At 36.6% G+C, this 24,597-nt stretch overlaps 3 protein-coding genes across 7 annotated transcripts; 2 read left to right on the top strand and 1 right to left on the bottom strand.

Moving 5' to 3' along the window:
* Positions 1 to 8,235: 8,235 nt before the first annotated feature.
* On the bottom strand, positions 8,236 to 14,179 carry LOC110609577 (persulfide dioxygenase ETHE1 homolog, mitochondrial). 3 transcript variants are annotated; one of them, XM_021749253.2, is made up of 10 exons: positions 13,816 to 14,179; positions 13,489 to 13,617; positions 13,230 to 13,337; positions 12,442 to 12,576; positions 12,292 to 12,333; positions 12,129 to 12,188; positions 11,987 to 12,040; positions 11,629 to 11,653; positions 11,422 to 11,538; positions 8,236 to 8,620 (listed from the first exon to the last, which is right to left on the bottom strand). In XM_021749253.2, exons 1-9 carry the CDS (start codon positions 14,038 to 14,040, stop codon positions 11,441 to 11,443), a joined length of 876 nt encoding a protein of 291 aa, XP_021604945.1. In that variant the 5' UTR covers positions 14,041 to 14,179; the 3' UTR covers positions 8,236 to 8,620; positions 11,422 to 11,440. The 3 variants fall into 3 exon arrangements, with proteins under 3 accessions (XP_021604945.1, XP_021604946.1, XP_021604944.1); XM_021749254.2 differs by having other exon boundaries at positions 8,236 to 8,581; XM_021749252.2 differs by having other exon boundaries at positions 8,236 to 8,567.
* Positions 14,180 to 15,163: 984 nt separating this feature from the next.
* On the top strand, positions 15,164 to 19,480 carry LOC110608528 (protein JASON). Of its 3 annotated transcripts, XM_021747774.2 has the most exons (7): positions 15,164 to 15,439; positions 15,791 to 15,839; positions 15,955 to 16,034; positions 16,700 to 16,947; positions 17,285 to 18,023; positions 18,105 to 18,187; positions 18,687 to 19,480. In XM_021747774.2, exons 1-7 carry the CDS (start codon positions 15,269 to 15,271, stop codon positions 18,793 to 18,795), a joined length of 1,479 nt encoding a protein of 492 aa, XP_021603466.1. In that variant the 5' UTR covers positions 15,164 to 15,268; the 3' UTR covers positions 18,796 to 19,480. The 3 variants fall into 3 exon arrangements, with proteins under 3 accessions (XP_021603466.1, XP_021603465.1, XP_043809198.1); XM_021747773.2 differs by lacking the exon at positions 18,687 to 19,480 and having other exon boundaries at positions 18,105 to 18,674; XM_043953263.1 differs by lacking the exon at positions 18,687 to 19,480 and having other exon boundaries at positions 15,377 to 15,439; positions 15,983 to 16,034; positions 18,105 to 18,674.
* Positions 19,481 to 20,291: 811 nt separating this feature from the next.
* On the top strand, positions 20,292 to 23,070 carry LOC110609934 (glutathione S-transferase F9). Its single transcript, XM_021749777.2, has 3 exons — positions 20,292 to 20,565; positions 20,671 to 20,719; positions 22,384 to 23,070. Exons 1-3 carry the CDS (start codon positions 20,422 to 20,424, stop codon positions 22,821 to 22,823), a joined length of 633 nt encoding a protein of 210 aa, XP_021605469.1. The 5' UTR covers positions 20,292 to 20,421; the 3' UTR covers positions 22,824 to 23,070.
* Positions 23,071 to 24,597: the final 1,527 nt, after the last annotated feature.

Below are 24,597 nucleotides of genomic sequence, written 5' to 3'. Positions count from 1 at the left end.
ATGCTATAAATGTACTTTTCTTTTAATGAAACTTTATTTTTACTTATTTTGCTTGTTTTCTTCTTTTTGCTTTCAAACTCATCAAAACTAGAATTCTACTAATTGACTGAACTTTTGGCTTATAGACTCATTTATTTTGCTAAGGCATTCTTATCTGTAAGCTCTTTCCGGGCTGGACTATCCTTACCTATGAGCTCTGTTTTTAACATGGGGCTGGACTCTCGTCCTGCAAGTTCTTATGATTCTTGCAAGGACAACCTCATTTTTCTCTTATTACTTCGTTATTATGAGTTCGGTCATACAACCCTTGTTTAATAGTAGTGTGTCAGATTGCGTACCTTTGAAGGTGATAAGCAGGGCTGGCCTTTTTGTTCTTAGTTCCAATTTGATAAGAGCTGAAACTAGGGTTTCATCTACTCATGCCTTTGGATTTTTCCTCGAATTGCCCTTTTACCTCCTTAGCATTTATGACGTGAGTGGTGAGGGGGTAAATCCCTAAACTTCATTTGGAATGGCGCTGCTTCATTTTAGACGATTTTGCCTCTCTGTCTGGTGATGAGTTCGGGTATCTGCTCTCCTTTGAGGTTATCCTTTGTCAGTTGGTGCGGTGTGGGCTGTATGCCCCACTGGGAGGGGGAGTTCGGCTGTGTTATCGTTGTCCTCTCCCAGGGTTGTTTTTGTTAAGCGTTTGTTTATTGCGAGTTGATCCGAGCTGTGGGTGGGATCATTTGCCTTTGTCGTGAGTTCGCCCATTCAGCTGACCAGGGAGCTCGGACTTTTGTTATTTACTTGGATTTTCGTGCTACAGCTTTTGCGCTGTTTGTGTGACGAGCTCATGAGTTCGGAAATTCTCCTTCTTTTTTGTGAAGTCAGCGCTTAATTTCTTGCTTTCTTGACGAGCCTCAAACGGGCTGTATTTCAGGGCTCCAGGTCATTTTTGTTCTGAGGAAATCTTGTTGATCCCGTCGACCATTTTTGCTCCAGGAGATCTTACGGGATCGTGGCCGTTTTTGCTCCAGGGAGATCTCGTTGATCCCGTCGGCCGTTTTTGCTCCAGGAGATCTTATGGGATCCCGGCCGTTTTTGCTCCGGGGAGATCTTGTTGATCCTGCCGGCCGTTTTTGCTCCAGGAGATCTTACGGGATCCCAGCCGTTTTTGCTCCGGGGAGATCTTGTTGATCCCGCCGGCCGTTTTTGCTCCGGGAGATCTTTGAGATCCGCCGGCCTTGTACCTTCTTTGAGGTCTTTTGTAAGATTCGGGCTCTGTGGCCTTACTGTCGCTTCGTCATCTCAGCTGGTTTTGTGCCTAACTGAGGTCTTGAGCAAGATTCAGGCTCATTGGCCTTACTGTCGCTTCGTCATCTCAGCTGGTTTTGTGCCTAACTGAGGTCTTGAGCAAGATTCAGGCTCATTGGCCTTACTGTCGCTTCGCCATCTCAGCTGGTTTTGTGCCTAACTGAGGTCTTGGGCACTTGTGCCTGTTTCATTTTTCCCTTTTGTTTCTTTTATGAGTGCCAAGTGAGCAGAGATAAATAATGAATCGAGACGATAAGCATCGCCTGTTTTATTACCATGCTTTTAAAATACAATAAGTCTTTTGCATTTATCGATACCTCAAGGGAAGTATCTTTTCAAGTGTTGGATATTCCAGGCATGGGGCTCAGGGTTTCCCTGCATATTTTCAATTCGGTATACTCCTGCCCTGATCACTTTTGTTATTCTAAAGCGGCCCTCCTAGGTCGGTGCTAATTTGCCTACTGCCGCTCTCTTTCCCGTAGCCTCCAGGTTTCTCAGGGCTAGGTCTCCCACCTTTAGGCTTCTTTCTCTGACCCTTTGGTTGTAGTAGCAAGCTGTTCGTTGTTGATAAGCGGCAGTTCGGACTTGGGCTTCCTCTCTAATCTCTTCGAGGGCATCAAGGTTACTTCTCAATTTGTCACTGTTGGTGCTTTTGTTAGCAAATTGAACTCGATGAGTGGGAACTTGTAACTCGATGGAGACTACGGCCTCTGTGCCAAAAGCAAGTGCAAAGGGCGTTTCCTTAGTGGACGTTCTGGGAGTAGTTCGGAGTGCCCATAGAATGCTGTTGAGCTCTTCCGCCCAGTTCACCTTTGCCCCATCCAGCCGTTTCTTCAATCCTTAGAGGATAGCTCGGTTGGTGACCTCCGTTTGGCCGTTGGTCTGAGGATGGGCCACTGAGGAGAACTTGTGCCATATGTCCATGTTGGCCGTAAATGCTTTGAAGGTGTTGCAGTCAAACTGCCTGCCGTTGTCTGAAACGAGCACCATCGGTATGCCGAATCTGCAGATGATGTGCACCCATACGAAATCTATCATCTGGCGGGCTGTGATTGTAGGGATTGCCTCTGCCTCTAGCCATTTTGAGAAGTACTCCACAGCCACCACTACGAATTTTCTCTGTCCTGTGGTCTTGGGAAAGGGTCCCAGGATGTCTATTCCCCATTGTGAGAAGGGCTAGGGGCTGGATATGTTGGATTGAGGAGTGGCTGGGATATTGATGGCGTTGGCGAACCTCTGGCATATATCGCATTTCCGGACGAACTCTTCCGCCTCTCTTTTGACAGTGGGCCAATAATACCCTTGCCTGAATATTTTATTAGCCAGCGTTCCTGCCCCTTCGTGAGCTCCGCATATTCCTCTGGGTATCTCTTCCATCACTTTTATCGCCTCCCCCGGGCTCACACACCGGAGCCATGGGCTGGACTTCCCCCTTCAGTACAAGGTCCCCCTTACTGCTTGGTAATTAGCAGCACAAGCTGCTATCTTTCTTGCTTCATCCTTGTCTTCAGGGAGCTTTCCTTTTTCCAGATATTCCAGGTATGGGGTCATCCAGGTCTGGCTTTGTTCTATCTGCAATACAGTGATTGTTTTATTAAAAGTAGGCGTGTTGATGTGTTGTATGTATACCTCGTCAGGGAGCTGTTCTAATTCTTTCTTCGACAACCGACTAAGCAGGTCTGCTTCCTCATTTTCTTCTCGAGGTATTCTTTGAAATTTGATGGCAACACCCCTGCTCATGAGCTCGGCTTCTATAGCTTTTACTTCTGTTAGGTAATTTCGCATGGTCGGGTCTCTGGCCTGATATGCCCCAGTTACCTGATTGATCACCAGCTGGGAGTCACTATTCACCTCGAGATCGGTTGCCCCTACTTCCATTGCCACCAGCATCTCGTTTATTAGGGCCTCATACTCCTCCACATTATTGGAGGCCTTGAATTCTAGGCGCAAGGCGTAGCAGACCTTGAATTCTCCAGGCCCCTTGAGCATTATTCTGGCACCACTGCCCCCCGCGCCTGATGCCCCATCTACATATAACTTCCATTTGAACTCTTGCAAAGGCTCTCCCTCACTTCCCTTCTCCAACACTTCTGAAGAAGACTCTTCCCGCTCTTCTTTGAATGTACATTCTGCTATGAAGTCGGCAAGGGCTTGAGATTTTATAGCTGTCCGAGGTCGATATTCTAAGCAGTAAGGGCTAATCTCTACGGACCAAGCCAGCATCCGGCCTGAGGTTTCCGGCCTGTGTAGAATCTTCTTCAGAGGTTGGTCCATCATCACTATACCTTGATGGCTTTCCAGGTAGACCCTAAACTTTCGAACTGCTAGCAACAGAGCATACGCCACCTTTTCAATGTTCAGGTATCTAATCTCGGCACCCTTAAGTACCTTACTGACGTAAAATACCGGCTTTTGTTCTCCTTCATCTACCCTTACCAATACTGCACTAATCGCTTGTTCAGAGGCTACCAAGTATATCAGGAGTTCCTCTCCTTCCAAGGCGCTACTGAGCACATGAGGGGAGCTGAGGTAGCTTTTGAGCTCTTTGAAAGCTTCTCGGCAGTCTTCTGTCCATTCGAAGTTTGGCACTTTCCTCAACTTTTTGAAGAATGGTAAGCATTTTTCTGTCGACCTTGACATGAATCGATTAAGCGCTACTACTTTCCCGGTTAGTCTCTGGACGTCCCTTACACAGGTCGGTTCTGACATATTCAGTATGGCCTCTACCTTCTCCGGATTAGGCTCAATGCCTCTTCCACTCACCATGTACCCCAAGAATTTTCCTCCCTGATGAAAAAGGCACATTTTGCTGGATTCAGCTTCATTCTGTACTGATCTAATACCCCGAATACTTCCCTCAAATCTGCCATGTGCTGTTGGAAAGTTGGGCTCTTGACCACCATATCATCCACGTAAACTTCTACGTTTCTGCCGATCTGATATTTGAAGACCTTGTTCATCAGTCTTTGATAGGTTGCTCCGGCGTTTTTCAACCCGAAAGGCATAGCTCTATAGCAGTAAGTCCCATCTTCTGTTATGAACGAGGTCTTTTCTTCATCCGACCTATCCATTGGGATTTGATGATAACCAGACATAGCATCCAAAGAAGACATATAATCGAAACCGGCCGTAGAGTCGACCATTTTATTAATATCAGGGAGGGGATAACAATCTTTAGGGCAGGCCTTATTCAAGTCAGTAAAATCTATGCACATCCTATATTTGCCATTGGCTTTTTTGACTAATACAGGATTTGCTAACCACTGCGGGTACATGACTTCCCTAATAAAGCCTGCCTCTTCTAACTTCTGTACTTCCTCCCTGGTGGCTTGTTGCTTCTCCCTTCCTACCACCCTTTTTTCCTGCTTTACTGGCCTAGCCTCGGGGAGGACATTTAACTTGTGCGTCATCACCCCTGGGTCAATCCCGGGCATGTCAGAAGACTTCTAGGCGAAGCTCGATGCATGACCTTGGATCAGAGCCATGACCTCGGTTTTCTGTTCCTTGGTGAGGCCGGCGTTGAGACTGAAGACTTTACCTGTTTCTTCTTCTGATAAGGGAAAAATCTCCAGTTCCCCCACCGGTTCTGTCCTGGCCTCTGTTTTTTGAATCCAGCCTTTTCTCTGTTGAGCTCGGCTCTGCTACCGTAGCTAGGTACACTGCTCTTGCTTCCTCCTGGCTTCCCCGAACTACTCCCACCCCTACTTCTGTGGGGAACTTCATCGCCAGATATCTGATACTAGTGACGGCCTCAAAGTCATATAGCGCAGGTCTTCCCAGGATTGCGTTGTAGCTCAGAGGGAGTTTAGCCACCAAAAACACCGCATAGTGGGTGCGAGTTCTTGGTGTTTCTCCCAAGGTGAGGGCCAGTTTCACCTTCCCCTCCACGGGCACCGGTACTCCTCCGATCCCTTTGACCGGTGCTTGGTCCCGGACCAGCTGTTCTCCGGGAATTCCCATCTACTGAAAAACCCAGTAAGGCAACAGGTTCATCTTGCTCCCGTCATCCACTAGGATCTTCTTCACCCGATAGTTGTGTATGACGGCCTCAATGACAAGGGCATCGTCATGGGGCATCTGAATACCCTGAGCATCCTCCGGAGAGAAAGTGATGGCCATGGGAGTGTGCTCGATGACCTGCATGACCTCAGTGCTGTTGCCTTCCCCTTCTCAACTTCTCTTCTTTCCCCTACGGCTCATCCGACCCCCTGTTCCCCCAACAATCATGTTGATGGTCCCGCTGGATCCATCATTCACTGGCCCAGCTCCCGTTCTCCTCAGCACTGGGACTGCCGGATTAGGCTGAGGTCTCTGTCCCTCCGGTCTTTTCACGAAGTTTTTCAGATGCCCTCTCTTTATCAGCCTTTCTATTTCTGTTATCAATTGGAAGTAGTTGTTGGTGTCGTGGCCGTGTGCGCGATGGTACTGGCAATACTTGTCAGGATCTCTCTGGTTTGCTTCTGCTTTCATGGGCCGAGGACATTGGAGGAACTCCTTGTCCTGGACGGCCATGAGCACTTCGGCTCTAGAAACGTTGAGGGGAGTCGGTGTTTCCGGGACCCACGGGGGGAGTGACCTTTGTTCTAAGGCCCGAGGGGAAGGTCTTTAGTCCCTGCGCTCTCAGGGTTGTCTGTACGGTTCAGGTCTCTTGCCATGCTTTTTCTTGCGCCTCTCCGGCCTTCCCTCCTCCGGTGCTTTCCCTTTATCTGTCGCTCCCCTGGCGAACCTGCTTGTCTCCAAAGCATCGTCCTGCCTTATATATTTTTCGGCCCGTTTCATCAGCTCGGCCAGTGAGGTCGAAGGCTTCCTGCTCAGTGAACCAAAGAACTCGGCTGAGGTCGTCCCCTTCTGCATGGATTCTACAGCCCTTCCTTCATCGAGCTCGGAGATCTGCAGGGCCTCTATATTGAAACGAGCGACATACTCCCTGAGTGATTTGTCTTTCCTCTGCCTGATTGTCTCCAGGTAGCTCGTCTTCCTATCCGCAGGCACCCCGGCAATAAATTTGCTGATGAAGCGGGTGGCTAGATCTTCAAAACTGCCAATACTTCCGGCCCCAAGGTTATTGAACCATGTTCTTGCCGGACCTGAGAGCGTCGTTGGGAATACCTTGCACATCAAGGCATCTGACAGAGTCTGCAGCTCCATGAAAGTCTTGTAGTTCAAGACATGCTCCCTAGGGTTCCCAGCCCCGTCATAGGCTGCCATTGGTGGCATCATAAACTTCTTAGGCATAGTCTCCTGCTGCACCCATTTTGAGAAGGGTGAAGCAGTGGGTAGGAGAGTTTGGTTCTGACCCTTCGCTCCCAGCTCGGCCAAGAGCTGCTCCCTCAACTTCTGCAGCTTTTGGTCTACGCTCTCCCCTTCCCGCCTGGGCTTCCTCTCCTGGTAGGCCTCCTCTTCCCATGTTTCACTCCCCATTCTTCCGGTGGTTTCGGCGGAGTAGCTATCGACTTCATCATTTTCTATCATCTCCCTCGCCCTTCTCCCATGAACTCGAGCTGCCGGCTCTTCCTCTTCTTCGGCTCTCCTCCTCCCGTCTCCGGTTTCTTGGCTGACAGTTCTGGGGTGGTTGAAGGTAGGCTGAGGTTCGTTGGTCTAGGGTTCTTCTACCACCGGTGGTACGTTGGTGGGGGTGCTAAGGCCCCGTTGTTGCATTATTTGCCCCAACCAGTGGGCGGTGCTCTGTAGTTGAAGGACCATGGTTTGGAGGTCTTGGTTGGACAAGGTGGCGGCGGAAGCATTCCCCGCCAGGCTTGGCGAGGGGTTGAAAGGGATTGGTGTTTGGCTATTTGGTGTTGTAGGACTGAAAAAAGAGAACTGCTGCCCCTCTTAGGCAGAGCTCAGGTCATTTGGAGTGACAAGATTGTTTTCGTTGTGGTTAGCCATTGTGGATCTCAGTGGGTATGTGTGAGAGTGGAACTCCGGCGAAGAAAAGATCTCCTTCGTTTCCCACAGACGGCGCCAATTGATGAGCTGAGATCCAGAAAATAGGGTTTTACAATGGGTTCTGTAAGACTGAAAAAAACTTAGAACTAGAGGAGAGTATTTCTCCTTTTATATGTTTCCTTTTGGCAGCTAGTGACGTGTAGCAGAACGTGTATCATTGGACCACCTGTCCCTGCTACGTTGATACGGATGTACAAGGGAATCAGATCTCTGTCCCATGCATAACGACCCCTGATTCTCCCCAGGTACGCATGCGGATGGTCCCACAAAGCGAATGGGCTGAATTCCTTCTGGGTTCCGAACTGGGCCAGAAGATAAGGATAAGGTTAGGCCCAGAGGGGATCTGTTCATTGGGCCGAATGAGCTGGGCCGGCCTGATTGGAGAATCTGATTGGAGTCCGGTCTTTGAGCTGAGCGGGCTGGACCTGGCTCTTAAAAGAGATTTAGAAGCCTTCGAATTATGGGCTATCCTAATGGGCCTGGCCTCAGTCCGGGGTGAAGAAATCCAGAGGTCATCAATATGTATACATATTTCCTTCTTTAAAAAATGAAGAAAATTCATAAATAAAATCAGGCTTCAATTGGCCTAACGAGAGAGCACAACTCAATGTTCAAAACCCTAGAAAGAATGGGCCTAACCCCAAGTTCACAAGCTGGAGAGAAGATTGGATACATTTCTAAATCTTTATAGAGAAAGAGGGATATAAATAAACTCTTATACTCCAAAATTAATATCTGAACAATTAATCCCTAACCTATTTGTTTAATCTAGTATAACGATAAAACTTGGGCAAAACTAATTAAAACATACTCAAAATTAAGATAACAAATGCATAAATCTTTCATTTACAGCAACACTTGGGAGGGCTCAAATTCATAGGACGATGAATTTGATAACCATTAGAGTAAATGTTTTTATTTAAATTCATGATTTCATTTAATAAACAATTAATATGAAGGTTGTTAAATTGTTCTCAAATGATATCCAACTTGTATAAAATGCACTCTTTATTTAAAGACAATTAGACCGGTTTTTACAAATGGAGTGGTTTTCCATAATTTATTACACAAAGAAGCTGGGGGAACAAGGTAACACGGCCAAGATATTAGCTATGTGTGCTACACCGCAATGCAAATCCTTAATCAAAGGAAGTATTGTACTGAGTTGAAGAACCTGCATTTTGGCAAATATCGGTGTGATGCTGATGCAGAAGACTTTATCTTGAACTTCTTTATTAAGTGGAGTTCATTGTGACAGGGATTTGCCTCCATAATAACTGACCGTGTGATAAACAACAGGCTTTGACAAAGACTCTTCATATCTGCTAGCCAAAAACTGTAGCCATCAGAAGACACGGATTGCTCAAGCTTGGACCTTAACAAAATAGAAATGATTATATATTGCTATTCATCACCAAGGGTATGGGTTGAAAGTTGAAACATGAACAATGAGAAACAGAATGGTAAACTAAAAGTCCAAAACAACTCCCAGACACCAGATGAATAAGAAAAAAAGAACTAAGAATTGGAAAAGGGTTTTAACTTTTAACTCAATTGAACTACACTTCAAACTAAGTAGAATAACTGAATCGTTCATCAAGGAAAACTAGACCAAGAAGTAAAAACATAAAACAGCTGCATGCACCAAAAAACAGTGTTATAGAATAAGGGTAATTTTAGTCCCTACACATAAAAAAAGAAGTGCTAATCGAGTCATGAAGCTTGACATTATTGTGCCTTAAAGTACTCAATATCAGTGATTGTCCAAATTCTTCCATATCCTACATCCACATGGCTAGAAAAATGACATATTTAAAGTTTTTAACACATCTACTGGAGAAATTAGGCTCTGCTTAGTAACGTTATTGGTTTTTTTTTTTTATCTACCATTTTGATTGTTAAAGTTTGGGAAACTGATTACTAATTTGATTTGCTTTTTCCCTACCGCTGTGAACATAACACACTTATTTATACAACTAAAAATAACCACCATAAACATAAGAGACCCATCATCCATCAATTTCTCATGACAAGGAAATATTAAACCAAGCACTAGACTTTAAATTACCTATAATTATTGGTCATCAAAGCCAAGCTGCAGAATGTTTTAATCTTGGTAATTACTTATAAATCCATAATTTCCATAAGTTTTTGAAATTAATAGGAGAAAGGGAAACTAAGAGGGAAAACTAAAAAAGAAATTGTATAAATAGTTGCAAGCATGTGTATAGGTGTCTGCGCAATATAGGAGGTAGATAGAGAATCCCACTTCAAAACCATAACCACAAATGAAAGACATAAATTATGGTTTCCAAAATCTTGTTTTGGAAAGAGTTACGATTTTAGAAACAGTTATGGGAAAGGAGTGAAAAACGAAAAAACCAAACAAAAACTCAACCAGACTTCACGTTTTGTCCTTCAAAATAAAATAAAAAAACCATAAACAACAACATCAGTGAATACAGCCTTGTATTTCAATTTTTCATCAATAAAGAGGAAACAGGAAAAAAAATTTTCTTACGCACAATTTAGAAAGAATTCAAATAAAGAATTGACTTTTAACATCCTCATTTTCAACATGACGGTGACTTGAATTTAACTTTATTAGCAAGAAGTAAAAAAAAAAAAATAAACATCAGTTATTTGAAGATATGATCCCGAAACAAAATCTCCCACCTATCTTCTTTTCCTCGCCATTTTCCATCAACTGCTGTTGGTTCCTATATTTTGCTTTTGATCCAGTTTTAAAATATCCCTTGTTTGTGTTATTTTTGTAAGAAATTTGGGAAGAGTATCGTGATCACCCTTGAATCCAAAGCAATAGGAGAGAGGCATTTAACGTGTTTATTTCACTCTTCCAGAATTATAGGTTTCTTTTATGCTAATATTTTTGTGAAAAATATACTCATAATGACAAAATAATTGGAACACAATGTTTAAGTGGTTAGCAATTAGCCTACTCCCCAAGTCTGTTCATTGTTGCGAGAAAATAATAAAACCTCTAATCAACCTCATCCACAAACCCTTTGACTCAAGACACACAGTGATGTTTACTCTCAAACTAGTGCTCTCTCTAGCACTCTCACAGACACTCAACTCAAGCTTAGAGAAGCTTATCTCAGCTTCACTTGCACAAGTTAACTTATCTTTCCGTGAGACTTGCACAAGCAATGTGAAGTGAGCACCAAGTATACTGTAGAATACTTGGTCCCAACTCAAAGTAAGCTTCCTAAGATGCTTCATGTTTCCCACTGCACTTTTATTCTCTCTCTCTCTCTCTCTCTCTAATTCCTTTTTTTTTTAACTTTTAGGATTGTGGGCTGGATCATAAAGAATACCTTCATTCTGTAATCTCAGTTAACTGGACAAAAGATGGGTAAGATGTTTCATAGATTTTACATTTTAGATGGAAAGTCAAAATAGAAGCGATTCACAGATTTTAAATTTAAATGGCTATTCATGTCTTAGTCAAATAGTATCTACTCTGAGTACAAGAAAATCATCTTCTCTTTAAGACAAAGAAAATCATTTTTTGCCTTAACTAAGAAATTTCTATGAGCCCTTTAGAAACATATCATTAAGAAATTCTCTACTTTGCAGATTCTAGCCCGCTACGCATTCCCCAGAAAGTTGAGGCTTAAGTTCTCAAATCAAGATTTGTACCATAAAAATTTGATGTTTACAAAATCTCTTCATTGGCTCAACAGTTTAGGTTCCTCAAGCCAAGTGCTTGAGTGCAACGGATTTATGCCTTGTTGCTTTGGATGGGATAAGAATTAGAAAGGGGGGGCTTCCTCTTGATGTGCAGCCCCCGATTCCAAGGGATCAAACAGAAAATAATGGGTATTTACGCACTACCAGTAATTCTGCAGTCATATGTGGTCTCTTTTGAGCAATGTCAAAATCTTATTGCAAAGTCAACATTCACTATAACACTCAATTAGTAGATAATTAATGGATGCTGTAGAATGAAAGTTAATATCTAAACTACCTGATGTGAATCATATTTGGATAGCCAGAATTTCAGCATTAAAAAAAAAAAAAATCTCAAGGTGTTCTCCTGTTCCCAAATTCTTAAATACTTGTGCATTGGTAAAAAATTTCAGCACAAAGAAACTTGTTTCCAAGCTAGAAAAACTTAGCCTCATTTCCAGCAATACTGTAGAAGGAACACACCTGACTATTCCTAGTTTGACTAGGCCTCAACAGGCTTCGCAGGTGGATCTTGCAACCCACAGACCATGTTTGCAGGAACAGCTATGTCGATCATCTTTGGATACGGAAGGTTTAGATCTGCAAATTGATAATGCATAAAATTCACCTTTGAGTAGCTGTAAAATGAGCAGCAGAGTTAAATAGATACAGAGTACAGCTGTCACTTACTTTCCATAATACTCTTAAACTTTTCCTGAAAAATATATCAAAATTCACACCAATTAGAGACAATTGTGAAAAGTACAACACAGACCGAAATATGGATAATCAAATTTCACTTGGTTTCTACCACATTGTCAAACTACTGCTGTGCCTATTCTACCTAAATGTTAATAATCAATCAACAGGCAAACAAACTAGTGAATCACACAAATTTTTACTACATGTGAGTTTGTCATGGTAACAAAAGTACAAATTGCACTGATACACTCATAATAAATTTGATAACAATCATGTCAAGTGAAATTTTGTTAGAGAAAATAAAATAAAAAAGATATAGCAAGAAACCAGAGGCCTTGAGGATCACCTCATCTTTGGTAAGCCTTGGGTTATACAGCATTTCCTCCTCAACAGTGCTAACCTGCAACTCACACAAAAGTTTAGCATTATCATGAATGAGTTAAATAATATCATAATAATCTACTAAGAGATAAGGAGAGACCCCATACAGTGGATCCCTTGTAATCATGAGCAGGATAGACCAATGTTTCCTTTGGCAAGGTGAATATCTGAATCCATAAAAACATAAATAAATAAACCCAGAGTCAAGTCTAATATTAACAGTTTATTTATCTTCAAACTGACAAACTAATGTTCTTTTCATGTCCTTGCCTGTGAATGCACTGACTGATAGAGTTGTTGTGAACTTCCCCCCTGTGTAAATTAATGAGGTTAGACACACAGCTTGATGTCTTCTCTAAGACGTTTGCTTTCATGAAAAAAAAATAGTAACAATAATGAATAAAATTTAAGATACCAAACCTGAAAATCAGTTCTTCCACATCCCCGTATTAGCAAAGTGTCCCCAGTGAAAGCCATCCTTGGTTGGGGTTGATCAGGCCCATCTCCAGTAACATAAGTAACACAACCTACTGTATGGCCAGGAGTAGCTCGAACCTATCAAAATAACAATACAGAATAATTTATTCAGTGATGAATGGACATAAAAATAGACAGAACAGATAAATGACAAACGGCAATAAACCAGGAACAAGATAATATAGCTGTTGTGCTTAATTCTGCCCAATCTGCATGGCATAGAAGCAGCTGCAGTTGTGAACTGAAAACCTCTAGAGTTAAAGCATTTGCAATGAAGTGAGCAGTATTTACCAGTCTTGCACAACTGCAAAACAGCTAGTATGCACCTTTTCTTGACAAAAAGCAACCAGAACAACTACAAAAGTTTGGCACAAATTTTGAAGGAACCTTACTCTAATTACAAATTGTTGCAACAAAATAAACAGCATAACTATAATTTCTTGAATAAATTGAATGTATCCCTTAGTTTAAACTCCAGGATCAGTTATTAAAGTAGGGGGCAAAATTTTCACCTTTATCTTTACAGTTGAGATCCTGATAAGAATGAATTATTCAGAAGTCGCACAACAGTAACAAGAAAGAGCACATTAAATACTTAATGAATAGTGAACAACTTTTATTTTGTGACTGAGTAGTGACTAATAATTACTATAGCACAGACACGATCCTTCATCATATTTCATTTTACTACCCAAGAAGGCACATATATACCTAAAGTAACAGCAGCCTACCTCCAGAAACAAATCACCAAAATGTATCTTATCCCCAGCTTCAATTAGAACATCAGCTTTTGATTTGCTTGCCTTTGAAATGACAGATTTGACACCAGGAACCTTAGTCTGCAAATGAGAGGAAAGAAAAAAAGAACCGAAAAATAATCATTTGCAGTATTGTAATTTTGATTAAAAATAACAATATTAATAATAACAATATTAATAATAAAATAAGCAAAAGCATAGGTGTGTTAAAGCAAATGGAAGTAGCTGAAACCTTTATCAACCCGGTTCCTGTTACATGATCAGCATGTACATGAGTGTTTATGGCATAAATTAACTTCAACCCTAGTTCTTCGACAAGGGTGAGGTCTCTGTCCACTGTCTTGTCAACCGGGTCAATCAACTGCAGAGAACAGATAATTAATTGCCTAGCAAGCAATTGATCTTATACAAATATTTGACATATTCGCATTTAATTTAATGCTTAAACACACTAAAATCCTAACAGCTTAAGATGTGCGTTATCTAGTTACGAATTAAGTGTTTTTGTATTGGAATAAAGATTTACAACAATTTTCCCAGCAACGAACAGAAGACTAACCAAAGCAGGCTTATCAGGGTGAGCGACGTCGGCGAGCAAATAAGTATAGGTAGAGGACTCCTTCTCGAAAAGCTGGCGAAACAAGAGCTTGCTAGAGTACCCAGAAGGAGGAGCAGAAGAAAACGACGCCGTATATGTCATAACGTAAGATGCTCTGCGGGGCTTCTGTGGTAGGGAGAGAAACGAGCGAGAGAAGGAGAGGGTGGAAAGAGAGAGTCGAAGCATTGTCGGTGTTCTTGCTGTTGGTTATAATGATAAATTTGGCGATGAAATCGATTAGCTAATAGCCCACGGGTTGCCAGTGTGGTGTTGTCCGTTGCGTTTATCGCCCATGGCTTGGCTGAATCGACATAAGCGTACATGCTACCGCACTATGCGTTTATTATTATTATTTTTATAAGATATTTTTTCTTTTCATTATTTAGAAAAATGTACCTAATATAATTAAATTAATAAATTTTATAATTTTTTACTAACATATTTCCAGTCTTACTATTTTATTATTAAATTATTTACAAAATTAATAAGAACAAGTTATTACACTATTTAAAAGTAAATTGAATAATTAGAATAAATATAAAGTTAATGGCAAATTGTTTAATTGATTAATTATAAAATTTATGTTATATGAAAAATATAATACAGTTTAACAATAAATTTTATAAAATATAGAAAAGATGTTTATTGTAAAATATATAAAACATTGATATTATTGATTTTACATAAAATATTTTTTTTAAAAGAATTTTACATAAAATATTTAAAAAAACTCACAAGGATAGTCAATTAAAGAATATTTTAATGAAGGAAATTTAACTTTCAAAAAATTTTATTAATCCTTTTACGTTTTATTCACAAATCTTATTAAAATTATAATGAAATTATTAAAAATAAATTAATTAGAGAGTGTTTTGTATGCATAATAATTTTTTGGAAAGTAAACGGTTTTTGACCAATTTTTTCTTTTTCCGTCTCAAAAAGATTAATCAAACCTTTTTGGATTAGGATAAAACGTCAGAACAAATTTAGCTCTTGGTTGGCTTTCTCGAAAGCTATGCCGTAACATATAAAGCTGAGAATTTTAGCTTTTCGATAAAAACATAAAAGACCATTGATTTTATTATGGAAAATATCAACCTTTCTTCATCATCCAAAACTTGTGGAAGCCCGACACGTGTCTCGATCACACTGCTTGCATTATAACAATAAATTTAATTATCATTAAATTAAATATTTTTATTAAAAATTTTAATATAGCTAATAAATTCATGAATAAATATTTAATTTAATTAATAAAATAATTTATATGTAAGTTCGTACCCTCCGTAAGGCTTAAAGAAGATCTTTCCCTCGTTTAGTTGGTTCAAATTTCAAAAACGACCCAACAACTCTCTCCCTCCCTGATTAATCCCACTGATAAAATAGAAAAGAACAAAATAGAAGGCGGACTGATATGGTATGCGCATTGTTGAAGCGAGAAATTGGACTGATTCTCAAGTCGGTGTTGAGATTTATTGACAGATCGGTGTCGAGAGCCATGGGCTTTTTATTTGGTTGTTTTCGTGCCAGAGATGATCGCCGGGGACCTCACCTCGTCTCCCATTCATCTCGACCTAAGCTAAATGTACTTTGCTTCTTGATCTTGTATTTTGTTTTCCTTTTTGTCCCATTCCTTGAAAATAGAGCGTTGCCTGGTGTAGATTTTTAGGAAAAAGGAACTCTAATGCTTTATTTATTTGCAATTTTATTTACCTCAGTTTGAACTGCAATTGAAAGGGTTTTTTAACACTTGAAGATAAAAATGGAGGGATTTCAGTTAATGATAGGTTTTAGTTAACATTTCAAATTTTAGTGGGAGATTTTTGGTTATGTGCAATTATAATTTCTGTTTGGTTGAGTGGAAAATTATTCAGAAAAAGCAATTACTCAATTATTGTACTAACTGGTTATCATCTGTTTTATGAATGCCAATCAGGAGCCTGTGGTGTCTAAAAATCGTTTGTCTTCTCTATTTCTGGCTGAAGGTAAATAATGTTCAACTATCTTTCTTATATAATTATTTTCATTCAAAGTGGACTGATAATTGTTTTCCCCTTTTCTTTTGAATTGTACTTTACTATATTTTCTCGCATCTAAAAGAGAGAGAAGATTCTCTATACTATGACAGGAAAAACCGTTTTGCCGGATCTCCGCAAATCAACAAGGAACTGATGGATGAGGTATCCATTAATTATTTGGTTTGCTTGGAATGGAATATTGATATTCTGATCTATACTACGTTTTTCAATGTTGAAACCATAAATGTATTATATAGTTGCTCTCAATCTAAAAATCTGCTAAATTCAGGGTGGCCCTCTTTAGCATAAATTAATTTTCAGTACGCTGAAGGTTTAATTTACAATGGAATTTGCATTCCTTAAATTTCTTCCTGGACATTTTAGTTCTACCTTAATCTTTATAGTTTAGTTGGTTATTCGAACTTCGAAAAGTAAATTGCTATAAGGTTAAGGTTTCTGCATTTCGTGAAAACTCAATTAAAATATTTTTATATTTTATAAAAATTAAAATCTTTAACTCTTCTGTCAATTAATGCTAATTAATTTATTTCAACTTTAATCAAAGAAATTAAATAGTTAAATTTATAAAAATTAAATAATATAAATATTTAAGGTGAAAATAAGTTGATTAATAAAAATGACTAAAATTTAATTTTAAAAATATATTATTTTAATTGAATGATTAAAAAAAAGATCATAAGTATTTTTTTTGATAGAACACAGTAAATCCCAGAATAATTACCCTTTTTCTTATTATCTTGATGACTACGAGAATTCAGGTGATGTTTAATATTATATCGTTTTTGGTTGTTTACTTTTCCCTGTAGACCAAATTTCTAAAGGCCAGTGGCACTTCACCTGAGACGCCTTCTGAAATTCGGAAAGCGTCTGAGAAGTTAAAGGCTGCAGCTCCTCTTGCTAAAGATTCAGAGTCTTCAGATTATCACTCGTGGCTTCCCAGCTCATCGATCAAGAACCTTCAGTTGGATAGGCAAATTGATCAGCTCTCTACTCCCGTCAAACTTGGTAAAGAGTCGGGAAACTCTTCGGGCTCTTCAGAGCACACACCTGTCAGGTTGAACCTCTAATCCTAATGAATTGTCATCAGACAGTTGATGCACAAACACAAGCAACCTCTTCTTAAGCAAATGTCACATGGACTTTTTTCTTTTTTGAAAAAAAAAAGGGTTTTACAACGTTAAGGGTTGGCTCCAATCAGCTTGGTAATAGCTTGTGCAATCCTATTCACTTTACTTCTTTCAATGAGATGACTCATTCAACGGGTTTTTATAGTTTTTTCTCAGTTGGAATTCGTCCAATAGAATTTAGAAACATGTGTGTTTTTATCCCTTTGGTTTTATCCATAAGAAGTTATTATGCTGATATTGCCAAATTTCATTCATTTCATGTAGCCGCATATCCAGCGTACAGAACGCTGGAAGGATATCTTTCAGCTACGTTGAAGGTGGTGAAGTGGGAAGTCCTAGAACAGCAACAGATGTTCTACCCAAGAAAAAGTATGTTCGCTTCGAATGCAACCTTGATACATCCTCGTCTAAAGGGTCTTCATTTGAAAATGGGGGCCAAAATTTAAGCAAGTTTGAATCCCAAGGCGATTTCAGTGTAACAAAGCCTTCTCCAAAACTAACTCCATTAAAACTTTCTGATGAGATGCAAACACCAGGAACAGTTTTCCCTACAAATGTAGAACTAGCAAATGGGAAGACTAGGATTAGGTCTCAGTATGTGTATCCAGTCCGGAATCCAGTTGAGAATGCCTCCCAATGGAAGGTCCGCCTGGAAGATGATTCTAGTTCTTTTCAAGTGACGAGTCAGCTGATGGAATCTTCTGAGCAGCTGGAAAATTCAACACCTAAATCAGCTGGAGGTAAAGAAGCTTCGTCTGTGCCGGAATTGAAGGTGGAAGCAAGCTTGTCTTCTTGGTTTAAACCGCGACAGTCCACCTGTGATAATGATGATCCAAATGATAGAACTGCATCTAGAAAAAATTTCCGTTTTGGTAAAACTCCTATGGACAGGCCTATCATTGGGATGGTTGCTGCTCATTGGAATGAGAACGAACCTTCTCACATCTCCCCGAAGTCATGGGATGGGAATGGAATTCCAAATTCAACTAATAAGTACAAGGAAGTATGTTCTGCAGCTAAATTTCTCTTATCCTTGCTTGCAACATCAGCAGCTGGATTTAAGGAATGCTTCCTTTGTTTTCAGGATCAAAAAGTGAGTTGGCATGCAACATCATTTGAGGAGAGGCTAGAGAAGGCACTGTCTGAAGAGAGTTCTATCTCACAAAAGTATGCTTGCTTCCTTTTCTTCTTGCATTGTAGTACTAATCTAAGCTTTGGGTGGAAAAATTGGAGGCATCGAGTCAGGAGGCAAAATTGCCTTTCCTCTCAAACCTCAACCCCTTTTGTGGTGGTAAGGTAACTCTAAAACGGAACAAATAGTGCCTTTCCTCCCAAAACCACTTACATATTCTTGCCCAACAGCAAGTTATAAACTCTGATTCTGCTGGTCCAACAATGGGACAGTGTGGGCTACAATTTTAGCACACTTTTATTGACATTGCAAACAAACATACTATGTGCCAATCTGGAATCACTTTTCGGAGCAGCAGGAGCTCTTTATATAAAATGATAATCAAAGTCACTGAATCAGATTATCTGTTAGTTTTTTCGTTCTTTGCCTGCCCTCATTAAGAAAAAGATGTAATTAAAGCACTAGTTTTTCTTTGAGGATCATAAACCTATTCCATGTTTATAAAATATAATTGTGTCTGTCTGATATGCACAGGAAGAATATCAATGGGAGACCCATAGTTTTTAATGAGCACGATGAAAGTGATACTGCTCTTTCTAAGTTACAGACTTCAACGCATTCCATGTCAGTTCTTTCATTCTGATGAGCAACGGTATCATTTTGATGTTCCAATGAATTGTGATTTTATTTAACAGTTGACGTGTCGATAATGCGCTCCTGTGCTTTTAAATCTGAATTGAAGCACCAAATATGATGTTTTTGCTTTTTTCGAGCTTTGAAGCTGATTATGCAAATACAGCTGTTATTATAGCTTTGTCAAACGGTCAACAGCATTAGGAGCTGCTTGCATTGTAAATTCCAATCGGTGATGCAAAAATTGACTTGTGAGTGGGATTGCTCATGTTTGTATATGGAATCCAAAATGTCTTTGCCTGGCCGTCTAGTTTGATCGGACAAGCCCATTGTTGCCGTAGCAGATATTTCTTCTTCTTTTTTAAAAAAAAAAAATATATAAATGCTGATATCATTCTGATTGGTTGTTCCATTTATAAAAATTGAACATTTAATTTCATTTAAAAAAATAAAATATTAAATTATTTATCTCAATATTTATTGATGATTTTTTTTTCTTTCTTTATAAAATCAGAAAAATGATGATAAGATTATTTAGATTTTGTCATTTTTGTTTTAAAGGAATGGGCTCCATTAGTCATTATGAATGTAGTACTTTTTTATTTTAAAATTTTGTTGTTTGTTTGAGATGATGGAAGGAAATGTATTTTGCTTTTATATATTCAAAGATGCATTTCCTCTGCCCCTTTAATGTACCTTGAGTGTATTATTGATTAGATTCATTTTCCTTTTCGTCTTCTTTTAACTAACATATTATTCTAAACTGAAATAAAATTTAAAATTGAATTTGGTAGCTTTGGTGATTTTTGGATTGATGTTTATAAGTTATTTCAAAGTTCCATTCATTATTGTTATAGTCAAAATGATTGTTATCATATTCTTAACAATGAACTAATTTCTTTTTCTAGCTAAAATCCGATTATTGGCTTTTAATTTGTTTTGTTATTGTAATTTTTATGGAAAATTGAAATGCAAATGAAAGTTTTTTTTTTTTTATGTAGTAAAACATCTTAACTTTGTCTTTCATACATCACCACTATAATTATGGTTGAAAGTTTAAAAAGATGTCAGAAAATTTTATTTTATAAAAAAAAAAAGCAGGACAGAAATAAAAAATTTCTCCCTGATTTCAACAACTCGGTGGAATTTTAAATAAAGTATTAATTATTGAACGGACCAAATGAAAGCAGCCAAGAGGTGAGCAAAGTCATGACATAACCCATCCTTACAGCTATAATCCAATTTAATATAAGTTGCTTTTAAAAAAAAGTGAATTTATTAATGGAATTATCTCAGATTAATTGTATATGTTAGAATTAAATTTTTTGAAAATTAATTTTAATAGCAAATTTCCAATCATCTGATGCATGGAAAATAGTTTTAGCTATTTTCTATAAATTTTAATTAATTAAAATAAAATTATTAATTAGAGAATATATTTTATTTAAAAATTTTTAAAAAAATTCTCCTACCAACTCCAGCTAAGATAAATACACGTGCCCATACAAAATTCCCCACCCACCCATCCACTAGCTTTCTTCTTCATAAATCACAAGCAAACCCTCCTTTCAAATACTAACACAGTCCTACTCCTCACAGACCCACTCCTTGTTGCCTTATCTCTCATCGGAAAAAAATGGTTGTGAAGGTATACGGTACTGCCTATGCTTCTCCCAAGCGAGTTCTCGTTTGCCTTATTGAAAAGGGCATCGAATTTGAAGCGATTCCTGTGGATCTCATCAAAGGGGAGCATCGAAGCCCTGAATATCTCAAATTACAGGTTCGGTATTTTTTTTTTTTTCCTGTTTGTTTTTGTTTATGTATATGTATTTTCTTTTTCGAGTTGATTCGCGCTGAATTCGCTTCTTTTTCTTGCCAATTCAAGCCTTTCGGAGCGCTTCCTGTAATTGAAGATGGAGATTACACCTTATACGGTAATTAATCATTCATAATCCTCTGTCAATTAGAGTATAAGTTATTTGGGATAATTTGGAAAAATTATGCTGTAGGTTAGCATATTGCAAACTTTACACTGTTTGTGCTTGGATTGTTGAAATTCCATGGGGATGAATGAAATTTGGAGAGGAAAACGTTTTTATTTTTTGTTTATTTTATATTTGATTGAGAAGAAAATAAGGATAAAAAATTTCTAACTTCATTATTTTTTATTGAGGAAAGATGGGTGTTAAATGTTAAAAATTAGACAAAATTACTTTTTAATCTTTAAAATCCTATGATTTAGGTTGATTGATAATATCGTAGGATTTCTCTTTTTTTGTTTTTTTTTTTTATTTTTTAACTATAAACAACTTTTTTTATTTTTTATTTTTTACCTCTTAAAAACCGTTTTCTAAAATTTTTAGTATAAAAATAAATAGTAAAAATATTTTTCAATATGATATTTAATAATAAAATAGAAATATAAATGATTATATATAATAAATTATTTTTATATAATATATAATATTATTATAATAAAAATTATTATTTAATTTTTATAATATATAAAAATTTATTGAATAATCTCTAGCTTTTAAAAAATATATTAAAATATTTTTAAAATTAATTTTTTTTTAAAATAGGGATTAGGGATTGTTAAGTAGAATCTAAAATCTAACAGATTTATTGAGATGCAGTTATTACTTTAAATTTTAAAATTTAAAAATTTTATTAATTAATCTTTATATTAATTTTAACGATTAAATTTTTAAAATTTAAAAATTTTATTAATTAATTTTTATATTAATTTTAATAATTAATTTTAATCGTTGAATTAAATAAAATAAAAAATTATTATTTAATTTTTATAGTATAAAAAAATTTATAATTTATTAATTAATTATTAATTTTTAACTATTAAGTTATTAAATATTAAAAAAATTTAAAATATTTTTAATATGAATAATTAATAACTATTTTTTTTAGGATGGATATTTTAATTGAATAAATTAAAAATTAAAATTTTAATATTTATTAAAATTGAATAAAATCGATTTTTATCAGAAATTAAATTGATCGAATCAGTTCGATTCAGTTCGGTTTGATCGATTTGAATTTTTAATAAATTTTTTATTTTTTACATTATTTTTTATTTTAAAATTTATTTAAAATATTTTAATTTTAATTATAATTTAATCTCTATATTATTAAAAATAATATAATATTATCAGTAACTGGTTTAGTGTGATTTTTTTATAATTTTTTTTATCTGAATCAAAATAATCAATATTTTTAAAATTAAAATTGAATCAAATGAAAATAAATAAAAAATCGAATTAAAATTTTAAATTAATTCTATTTGATCGATTTCTTTTTAATCGAATACGAATTGATTTTTATAAAATTAAAAAATTAACTAATAAATTTATATTATTATTTAATACAAGAAAACGAACGGACAATTAATATTTCAAATTCACGTACATAATTGCAATTTAATTGTTTTCTCCCAATCATTTATATATATATATATATATATATATAATTTTTAATTTTAACTTTTTTAAAATTTTAATAATGAATTTAAAGATAATGTTAAATTATAAATGTTAACTTTTGAATTGCATTTGATTTTAATGGGTCCTGATCGGGTGGATAGAATCGAGAGCAATCATAAGGTATTATGCGGAAAAGTACAAGTCCCAAGGAACTGATTTGCTTGGCAAGGACATTGAAGAGAGGGGATTAGTGGAGCAATGGCTGGAGGTGGAGGCCCACAACTACCACCCTCATATTTACAACTTGACCCTTCACATCCTTTTTGCCTCGGCTCTGGGATTTCCTGCTGATGAGAAGATCATCAAAGAGAGTGAAGAAAAGCTAGCAAAAGTGTTGGATGTGTATGAGGAGAGGCTCTCAAAGAGCAAGTACTTAGCTGGAGATTTCTTTAGCCTGGCTGATCTTAGCCACTTACCTTTTACCCAGTACTTGGTGGGTCCCATGAATAGGGAGCATATGATTAGTAGTAGAAAGCACGTGAGTAGGTGGTGGACTGAAATTAGCAACAGGCCATCTTGGAAGAAGGTCCTCCAACTCTAAGACAGTATATGTTTATGCATGATCATGGATGTCTATGATAAATAAATGTTGAGGACTGCTCTTTGTATGTTTCGTGTTTTGTCCTTTGGGGGAGGGAGGGAGAGAGATATAAAGAAGAGAAAGGGGGAGAAGGTGTGTGCTGTATTCTGGCCGTGTCCAATTTGCCATGTTGTGTTTCTTTTGCTATGATGATATGTATTGGATTTCAATACTATAAAATATTTGCACTTATATTTTGATTCTAAAATTATTGATATTGAGATCAGTTTCAAGTTACATATGGCTTCTAGTAAAACAGTGGTTTATCCAAGTCTCCAAGCTTAAATCTCAGTGATGCCGATTTCTTTTTCCTCTTTATTTAAATGCAACTTGGATTATTGAGCCTTTTTTGTTTTTGTGATATATATAGGATTCATCAATGTCAATGGATTTGTTTTTGAACATTGAGTTTGATCCAAAATTTTATGGATTTTATAGTTTGCCATGATTGTGTTGATTGGTAAGTGGATCATTTTTAAAGGCAATTTCTGGAAAGAGATTGTGAAGCACCTCTAGTCCTTGCATATGAGCAGTGATAATGGTAGAAAATCTAAGCTTTTTACAGGGTGTTGCTCAAATCTGTTTATGAAAGTTTTTAAAATTTAAATCATCTGTTTCTTTGTAGTAATGTGATAAATTTATAAGTATATGAAAAAAAAAAGGGCTGATTTTCAGCTTTTTTATTTTAATGTTTATAAATGAATTTGATTAATTAAATTATTATAGTATTTTTATTAAAAAATTAAAATTATAGTATGTAATCATTTAATAAAAAAATAATTTATATTTTTTAAGTCATAGATGTACTTATAAGTTATTTTTAATTAAACACATTAACTTTTAACTTGTAACTATAAAATTGCTTATAAGCTTAACTTGTAACTATCACTTATTAATATTAAATATGTAATAATTTAAAATTTAAAATTATTTATAAGCTTAACTTGTAACTATTATTTATTAATATTTATATTAAATATGTAACAATTTAAAATTTAAAATTATATATAAACTCAAATTAATTTATAAGTCTGACATTTCATAGCATAAGCTAAACAGCGTTTTGGTGGGAGAAAATATAATCGAAAGGGCTAAAAGTACCTTAGATGAGTTAATTTGGGCCGCAACCATAAAATGGGGCAGATGAAAAAATTCATGGGAAGGACTCTAAATTGTGGTGGTGGTTTCATATGAAAAGTAAGTGGATTCTTTTTTTTAACTGCAAATGGATTCATTTAAACTAAGATATCTTTATCCCTAATTAATTTTTGCAATTTCAAAACGAAAGTACCAATATTTATAATTTCAAAATCAAACTAAATAGATAAAAATTAATTTTTCTAATAATTGACCAATTGAAAACATAAAAATTAATTTATGTTTTTTTAAGAATAGGGAAATAATTTCACTGATTTAAATAATAATTTCTTTTTTTTCTGATTTTTTTATTGATTATGCAGAAAGAATTAAAAGAAAAAACACATGCACATAAATCTAAAGTCTTTAAGTTGTCTATAAGATAGAGGAGGCTTTTAGTTTAACAGTTCAATTGCGCATGGAGAAGTAAATTCAATAGGCAATGATATTAATTCAAGAAAATATAAATTCTATACACATCATTTGACTCTTTTTGTTGTATAAAAAATCAATTAGTATTTTAACTTTTTTTATTGAATTAATATAATTTAATAATTATATTTTTATAAAAATTAATTATTTAAATACTAATAATGAA

This window comes from Manihot esculenta, chromosome 2, assembly GCF_001659605.2.
Source record: "Manihot esculenta cultivar AM560-2 chromosome 2, M.esculenta_v8, whole genome shotgun sequence".
In the NCBI taxonomy this organism is placed as follows: Eukaryota; Viridiplantae; Streptophyta; class Magnoliopsida; order Malpighiales; family Euphorbiaceae; genus Manihot; species Manihot esculenta.
Note: the sequence above shows the minus strand (reverse complement) of the source record. Positions and strands in the feature narration are given on the sequence as shown.